General features: G+C 30.4%; 1 protein-coding gene across 1 annotated transcript; it reads left to right on the plus strand.

Moving 5' to 3' along the window:
* The first annotated feature begins 394 nt into the window (after positions 1-394).
* On the plus strand, positions 395-4,642 carry LOC148611683 (uncharacterized). The gene is made up of 4 exons (XM_088595310.1): positions 395-577; positions 2,572-2,757; positions 3,799-3,853; positions 4,544-4,642. The coding sequence occupies exons 1-4, from the start codon at positions 517-519 to the stop codon at positions 4,545-4,547; spliced, it is 306 nt and encodes a 101-aa protein (XP_088451436.1). The 5' UTR covers positions 395-516; the 3' UTR covers positions 4,548-4,642.
* The last annotated feature ends 5,147 nt before the right edge of the window (positions 4,643-9,789 follow it).

Genomic DNA, 9,789 nt, shown 5'->3' on the forward strand with positions numbered 1-9,789 from the left:
ACTTTGTATCGTCTATTATTTACCAACAAAGTTCAGCAAAAAATGATCCTTCTACATTCGGCTTCTATTTGTTTTTTATAGAACTTACTTTTCAATCTTGGACTTATTTGCGCCGCATTTAGAGTTACCCTCGTTATACTTAACTCTATTTTTAAAATTTTAAAAAATTCTCTTTTGTGTCAATGTCAACACGTTTTATCTTATTTTCTGGAGAGAAAGATGGGATAATTTTTATCTATGAATATTTCCCGAAATATTTTACCTCCTAACAAAATTCAGATATATTTAAGCTTTACTATAGTCACAACACTGTTCAATAAACATTTGATGATGATATGATGAAAACTATTGGTTCCTATTATAAGTCATGCAATATGTTGCTTAAAGTTTTGCTCGCTAGATAATTACATATTAGACGTTCACTGAAGCATTGATAAACTCATATGGGATTTTTCTCAAAAAGATAGATATATGATGGCAACAACTCTTTAAGGAAAGTCAGTTTATTTCCAGAAGATGGCTAATCCTATTTCAAAGTATATGTTGATTTATGTTCTTGCTATGTTACCAGTAATGGGTATGTAGAGTATCTTGTACTTTTTTCATTTTTTTTTTATTATTTCATTCAATGGATTTACAGAAACATTAAATGACGGTTAAAAGAAAGATGGTTTATGCTGATAAATGAGATAATTCAAGAGAGGAGTAAAAATTGATGAAACTTTATGTGACGGTTGTTTATCATATGTATATGAGCTAAAAAGTAAGATAGTACTTTCGGAGTCTTGAAAAGGAAAGAATCTAACCCGAGGTCGAAACAAAATATAAAATGTTGTTGTAAAAATGGAGCAGATAATTAAAGGGTAAAAGGTTTGTACACTTAGATGTGCGGAAATCTTCAATACTAATCAATGTAAATGACAACAATCGTTGTAAATTACTAATAGAAGATTTGTGCAATTATTACAAAAAGAATACTCTACAGGGATCACTTTTGGATCGTGGATCATTGATGAAAGTTTTTAGCCGAATGAAAACCAAACACATAAAAAAAGATGTGACATCTTTCAGTTGTGAAAAATTCGGTGACATTTAAATCCAAATAAATAACCTAGACGTGAAATAAAGTAACAGAGAATAAATACACAGTGAACAGCAGAATAAAACACAACTTCAGTAATTCATACAAGGTAATAACAAAATTGGGCAATAATTAAAAGGAATAGTCATAAAGGAAAGTTCTTTTAATATAGAGAAAAACTGCAAAGTTAAAAACAACCGCAATGATCCTTGGGCAGGTATTTTCGATGGATATGATTGGTTTAACCAGGTTTTATTGCATGTTAAACATCCCACTTCCATTTAATTTAATTATTTTTGGAACATTACAATACAAATGGGCAGCATAAAATTACCACAGGTCAATTTGGTAAAACCCAGAAGTCAAAACAGTAAAGAAGATATGAACAACAGATAAGTGAAAATAAAGAGAACTAAATACAATAAAAATACAACGAACAAAGGAGACACAATGAGACACAAACCGAAAGACAAGTCTTGAATTTTGTATGGACGACACCTGAAGTTCAATATGAAAAGATACAGTACAAAGTTTTGTTTGACACTATTCCATTCCGTCATTTATAATCTGTTTGTCAGAAACAAAACATTTCTCAATAAGATCTAAGTCGGAAATAAAACTTGTATAAGCAGCGTATGAAATCCATTTTGTTATAACCTTGGTCCGGAAGCCTTTCTCTCAGGCAATGATGGCATGTTTAGTGGTAAGAATAGTGGAGTTTAGTTCCAATTTACCCTACCAACTAAGACAAATAAACACAATATGCAGGGAAAGCTAATAAATTATTCTCGTATGTCATATATATTTTATGCTGGGATAACAATTGTTGAATTCGAGAAAGTCTTAAATGATGCAGAGGAAGCTGTGTCAGTAGAATATTTAATGTCTAGTTCTGGTTGGTAAATAAATGGAAGTCATTCTCCAAATTCATGATTATTTATGGAGAGAACATTGTCAATACATAGCTATTTTTTTTTTGTTTTTGTTTATCACAAGATTTCCAACGAATCCGATTTATATGGATAAAGAGAGAGGACACGAATAGTGCCCATTTGAATGATGATAATTTTTTTGTGAAAGAAATCGTCCTAAAGTAACATTTATGTTGTCAATGAAAAAACTCTAACATATTGATCACCTGTTGCTCAGTAAAGTAGCTTTTGTCCTTGGATTTGTAATGGTAAAATTATATAGTTAAAACAACGAATTTTAAAGAATTACCATTGTTGCAATTAGATGCTTTTTGAATGATTACTTTTAGACGGGTTTTCAATCGATCGTGATGTAATGTAGTAATGATGAAGAGTCAACAATTTTAGTTGAATTTACATTAGCGAATGAGCAATATCTAAGATCATTAGATGATTTCTTTATTCTGTGTTAATGTATTTCTTTTTGTTTTCAAAATTATCACACATTTACGCATGTTAGACATTTATTCACCTCTTTTTTTGTTAATATGTCATTTTCATCAGTGTTTACATTAACAGTTCATGTATATCCGACAACACAAGGCCCTCCAACGACACAGGAACCGCCAACGACAACCGGGGAATGTGCAAATGATGAGAATAAAGTCGAAAATTGCTTTGTATATTTTTGTTATGACAACCAATGGCAACGATTTGAGTTTACTGCTACAGAAGAATGCTGCTTAACTTCTGACCACCCGAGATGTAATACTGCAGTTTTAAGTTTTTATGATATTAAGTAGAACTGTTTATAAAATCCCTGCGATGTTTATAAACAATGGCAAAAACGTATCATCGTATTACACCAATCATTTTTTTAGTATTAATCACATCTTGATTTCTCCAACTCATTTGAACAGTAGAACGATGTAAGATGTGCATTACTGAAAAGTTCATTCTAGCTATCAATTAGGCAAAAATTATTCCGTATCTTACATATATGCGAAACAAAATTTTGGGCGTACTGTTTTATAAACAAACTTTGTTGTTGAAATAGAATAACTTTATTTCACTTTCTGAGAAATCAGTTTTGTCAACCTGCATTTTTTACTGAACCCATACGTTATATAACAAATGTCTAATTAAAGGAAATATGAAACTTCTGAAATTTAAAACTTTTTTTGACAAGTAAAATAAGTAGGAGAGAGCAAAGGAAAGTTGAAAAAAAATAACTGTGCCTACAGCTCATTTACTTGATCACCCCCACTCCCTGATTTAAAAGCGTGCACCTTTTTACCTCTAAATTGATTTGTATCAAATTATTAAATAGATGGTGCACAATAGGAATATCTAATGGTGATTCTTTTGTGTTGAAATGGTCTTTTTCCCTTTGTGTTGCCTATCAAATTTTTCATGGATAACGAGCTTTACCTTTGTATTTTAATATAGCACCTTATTTCTGATATCTTCACAATAAATCAATTATGAGTCAAATAGGAAAAGGCGTTAACAACAATTATATCTATTTACACGATCTTCAGATTAGGGTTTAACTTTAAACCCTAGTAGTCAATATTTGCGTACCAAGCTGCAAGTTAGTTCGTAATAATTTTGTCAAGAAAAATTGATAAAAATGTTTACAAATAAATGGAAACATTTGCTCCCATTGAAGTGCATGTATATACAAAGGGAGCTAACTCACAAAACCTTTTAAACATAAATATGTTAACTCCCTAAACAACTGCCAGCCTACAAAAATGTGGCGTACCAATAAAACATATATTTATTTGTTTTATACTGTAACAGGCCCAACAACTATATCAACAGCCGCAACAACAACAACACTTCCACCTACAACCATGTATGTATATAAAATTATTTATAGTTTGGTTCATTTTTAAAAATCACCTGGATTACGCAATAGTGTCAAAAATCCATAATACATAACTTTATTTGATCAGTCCTGATATTTAGTTGATATCAATAGTAAGGAAATTGGGTAGATTAAAAGTTTAATCGTAGGACATAGACATTAGAACCCAATCAGTGAAAATTTAGTAGGCGTTTTTAAAATATGTCATCGAAAAACTTATTTTTGACAGTTTTCATCCCAAAACACATAGACAAAAGACATAAAACATAAAACGTTAGGCAGATTGATTATAAACTTGTTTCAAAAAAAGGATGTATCGACCAAGTGCATCGGCAAAGTAATAATTCTGATAAACACTATGTAGTTATGTTACGGGAAAACTATGAAAAATTATTTAAAAAAAACTTGCTGTCGTAGCAACGATAAACACACATTAACGTTCGAGAATTTAATGATTTTTTCTGTACATATTTTACAAACATATATTGAACTACGATAGTTTTACAATAATATTCATTCTGAAAGTTTATCTTCGTGGCATATTAAGATTCGTTACTATATAAAATATATAGAAGGTTGATATTTTAATGTTCAAGTAAATAGACTGGTTTTGTTCATTATAAACTGTTAAACTGTCATGTAAAATCATCTCTAATTAAAGTTAATTTTTCTTTGTAGGTAGACAATTGACAATAATAAGGATGATTATAGAAAACGACAGAAGACTCGTGTTCTAATGAATTAAGTCAATAAAACTAACTATGCACTGAAAACAAACATTCATCTCATTGAAATAAAACTCCGAACCTTAAAATCATACAGAATCATACTCATATAACCACCAGAACTAGAAATAAAAGTGACTAGTGACACAGCTTCCTCTTAATTATTTTTAGACCTTCTACTCGAATTTGAAGACTGTAGTCATCTCAGTAGAAAAATCTACGACAAACGAGACGATTTTAATTTTAAAATGATAAATTTTCCTTTCTTATGCAGTAATATACCAACTAGCCCTGAATAAGGTGGTTATATTTCTCAGTTATTAAGGTATGTTAGAGTTAGTAGCGACTACACCGTTGCATTAGAGGCAGGCTTTTGGACCAGGGTTATATGAAAATACGTCTCACACACTGCCTAAAAAGTTTTATTTCCGATATCTATATATTATTTCAAATATTATGTTTCTGACAAACAGATTATAGATGGTCTTCAAATTAATTTTCTGCAGTTTTTACTTTTATATTATGACTTGACCCACACTCACACAAAGTTCAAGATTTTTTGGAAACTCGTGGCTAGTATTTACATCATGTTTATTGTATTTAGTTCTTTTTAATTTCACTTATTCATTGTATCTTTTGTACTGTTTAGACCAGTATGTTTACCGATTTTAACTTGCGGCAATTTGATGCTGCCCATTATTGTTGAAATATAATGGAAATCATTAACTGTAATTGAGGCGAATGGTTTAGCGCGCTTTTATAACCTTGTTTTACCCAACTTTCATTTTGAAATGCCTGTAGTTTTTGTTATTACTCGTCAGGATTAAGACAAATTAAAACTAATCGAAACATTAAATCTGTGTCAAGTTGCAAAAATAAAAGCAACTCGGTATTGTCCATTTTATTTTGAACATTTTAAGATGTAATGTAAGTATAATATTAAAGAATTAAAGATTTTATTTACAGCACAGTACAACGTTAGTGATCGATAAGGTGTACCCGTCACATAGTCATATTAATTCACTGTGGATAGTTATACACAGTCGTATAATCGTTAATTGCTTCATTCGTCATTTGAAAATTTAGAACGAATACAATACATTTTATTGGCAATTTCTCATATTATCAAAGTACAATAGTGATTTTTGTTCAGTTGAGAATCAGATGTGGCGTTTTGTATTGATAAGATAGCGTCTTTGTCACTTGAGTTTGAATGTATTGATTTAACATTGATTTAATTGACGAAAGAAAGGTTCAGAAAACAATAAAAACAAACATTATTTCGATAATAATTTACAATTATTACAATTTAACCAAATTATTGCTATAGATATACTTTTTTCTAAGTCCTTTTAAGAATAGCAGCTGTGCAAAATGTTTTTGAGATTTCAACCGCAGAAGGGAAATCGTAGCTGCTAAGGTAATGAAATTCTTAATGCTTTTATTTTTGATGAATAAACAAGAATCCAGATTTTTTAACCGATCTTTGAATTTGTTTTAATCCAGAATATACCATTTCGTGTATTTCATTTGTCGTAGTAAGACTGAAGACCCCTTTGACAGCTTTGGGAATAAATGTAAATAATTCGGAAACAGGCTTGGTATTCTGATGTTCCAGTTATAAGACGTTGCTTTTATTGATTCTTATGTAAATTCAACTTTGACACAGAATCATTATCATTATTCTTTTTAGAGCGATTAAGTGAAACAAAACTTATGGTTATCAACAAACCCTTGCTTTTCTGAAAGTAATACTCCTTACAAACAAAAACGATATGAAGATTTCGTATACTTCAGATATTGCCATTGCCGTACCCAAAATCATATTTATGGTAAACACATGATAATATGATAAGATGAACTGATTTTCCATTTATTCTCCTTCTGATACCGATAGTAGCAGTTTATTAACATTCGTCAAGTCTAAAACGATAAAAATATTATTTGCTGTTTTATGCTAGTCAATATGCAATTAAGAAATAATTATAATTTTGTTTAGATATGACATTTTGACACCGTACCATGATTTCCTTTTCATTAACCGCTTAATTTCATACTCTCCGGTCATCATCCGCGTCTTTTTGCCTTTGTCTTTTTTCACATTAAAAAAAACGTTTATATGACCACTGTATTCGTGGAGCAAAAGAATTAGTCATAGAAAACTGATAGATTGTGTAATTACGTGAAACGCGCTCACATTAACCTTGCATAACCCTTAACTTACATAAAAAGTAAATTCGTGTGTACTGACGTATTGCATCATCTTAATTAGTCATCAAATGGGTAAAAAATAGTCATTAGTATTCCGAGTATTCATATATGAACAATGCGACCAGGATTAGATATATACTATTGATGTCATTCTGTTGGTGATAATTTTTTCAATCTTTTTCTTACTTTCTAAGTAATGTTTTAAAGTAATTTAAAGGGTAACATCATTAGTCTAGCCATAACAACTCATACCGCTGCAACAACATTTATTTGTTTGCAACAATGATATTACTAAATCACTATATTGTCTTTATTTGACAGTATCAATTTGCTAATGTACATGATATCTAAATGAACGAGCATTCTGAACTCCCAAAATCTAAAACACGGTTAGACTAAAGGTCCCCGATGTATCATATCGATGTAGCGTATCTAAATTTGAAATATATAGGATTGGTATTTTGTATTTAGAATTAGTATACTTTCTACTAGACCAATATCTCATGCTAGGTTTGAATAGTACGGAGGACGAATACTATGGCAAATGGACTATGAGAAATGCGGTAAACAAGAACAATGTCTGCTAAACGTATGCAGAAACTACTTTGATTCATGAGAGTTCCTTCTTTTTTCGATATATATATGTTATTTTTGTCTTTGTTTTTTTTTTTTTGTTTTGTTTTGTTTTTTTTCAAAATATGCGTCACATTCATTTGTCCATCATGTTCTATATTTCATGTTTGACAAGTTCTAGAGTAAGATTCTCAGTGAAAATTTTCGGTAGGGATTCTACAAAAAAAAAATACAAGTACACTTGTGTATTCTGTTTACTGGATTAAAGCCATTCATGTACATTTTATATAAATATGAAAACAAGGTAAGAATGATTAAACGCGAATACAACATAAATAAATATATAAAGGTACAAACATTAAGTTAAATATGAAAACTATTTGACATTAATATGGCAGTAGTAAGACATGACCTTAAGTAAACAAATAACCTTATTGTATTTGATACAAAAACAATCACATATGAACTATAACTGTAACTGTTTTGCAGTAGATAAAACAGTATAAGATGTTGATGAGCTATTAAGTGTCAAATTGTCGATATACCCTACCGGAGAACCTGGTCCATGCTCCATGCTTTTAGTAGAGTCCGAGTTGCTCATTTGCTTTTGTTTCTATGTGTGTTTGTGTGATTTTAGTTGCTTTGTGTTCTTTGTTGTGTGTGTCTGTTTTCCATGTCTGGTCTTTATCCCTGGATTGCGTTCTTTTAATTACCGCTATAACATTTTTCCATTTATTACTCTTTCTTTTTACTTCTACTTTTTAGAATTAAAAACATTTACGTTCCTGCATGACAAACAAAGTGTGGTTTTATTTTCTCGTATCCTTTTATTTTGCAAGGATTAATATTTAAAATTAAGTCACTCATATTAACATAGAATATGTTATAACACAGAGATGTCTGGACCTCGAATTACACCTAGGAACACTAGATGTCTACGGAAACCAGTTTAAAATGCAGCTTCAGTGAAACTCATTAATGCAATCGGCATCGGCAGCAACTTTTGTCTGAAAATATACTATCGATATCAAAGTTTGGCATTTTTATATCAATTTTATGTAATAAACATATACATGTACTTAAAAAATCATTTTTATTTCTTGTTTTTCTTGCAATTCTGTAGAAAGCTAACATATCATAACAGTTGCACATGAGGAATAAGTATTATTTGCATATGAATTATAAAAAACTGTACAGATAATGTTTATATTTTATTGAACTCATCTATTCCCATCCCCCAAAACTGTCTCACAACATACTTCAGGTATGTTCTTATATCCTGAAAGAACCAGACATAATGAGACTAAATATTGGGCGATTCCGTGCAATTATGTGCAGCTATTCTTTAAATCAGTGAAGAAATAAATTTATGTGTTTTTTTTAAAGAACCATAGTTATATTAAAGAGAAATGACATCTGTACATACCACATACTTAAATAGTCGCTTAACGGCCCTGTAGGAGTTATAATGGCAATATTTTTGCAATGCATCCGCACTGCATACAAACGATGTAAGGTGTGGTTTGATTGTTCATGTATATTGTGAGAATTATTGAATCGCACTATATGTCTTATTAGAGAAAATTGGACAACGGACATAACTTAAGATTACGTTATATTATTCGACATTTCTCGACATTACCATTGAAATTTTAGTTAATTTGATTTATTTCGCTTTATTCAGACATAAAATCATTTTAGCATGCTTGATGGGTTAAAAGTATTCCCTTATTCAAAGCTTGTACATAAATGACTGGTGATTCGTTTATACAGTTAAAAACTTTGAAAATAATATTGATTTATAAAATTTATTGAAAGTGGTAATTTGAATTTACAGATATGTATAAAGGCTGTTCTGTTATTCCTTATATTAGGCCATTGATTAAGTGATAAAGCAAACTACCAGGGCAAATTATTAAACAGGTTCGTCAAGGTCAAATATTGAATATATTCCTAGATAAAGAGTGATAAATCGAAATTTTGACATTAGAATACAACCGTTATGTCAAGTAATGTCGATTAATGTCATGTTATGTTCGTTGTCCGATTTTTTTTCTATTTAGAAAAGGAGTGTCGCAGCTTCAATGCAGGCTACCTTGTTCAATGACTTTCTTTTAACTTCTTTAGAAGTTACAAAATGTTATAGAGGATTACACTTTAATGTCGGTATAATGAATCCTTTTTGGGATTTCTGTATCAAAGTCTCATAGAATATTGCTTAAGTACACAACCCATTCAAGCATTTCTTTCTCTACTGGATTGGTAAATACCGTCGGGATACGTTAGATATCCCACAGAGTTTAAGATGCGTAAGATATAACACAGAGCTCAGGATACGTTAGATATCCAACCGAGATATAGATACGTAAGATATCTAAAAGAGCTAGAGACATGTTAGTTATACCACAGAGCTTT

Source organism: Perna viridis, chromosome 7, assembly GCF_037379345.1.
Source record: "Perna viridis isolate PV_CMFRI_1.1 ecotype Kerala chromosome 7, ASM3737934v1, whole genome shotgun sequence".
Lineage (NCBI taxonomy): Eukaryota > Metazoa > Mollusca > Bivalvia > Mytilida > Mytilidae > Perna > Perna viridis.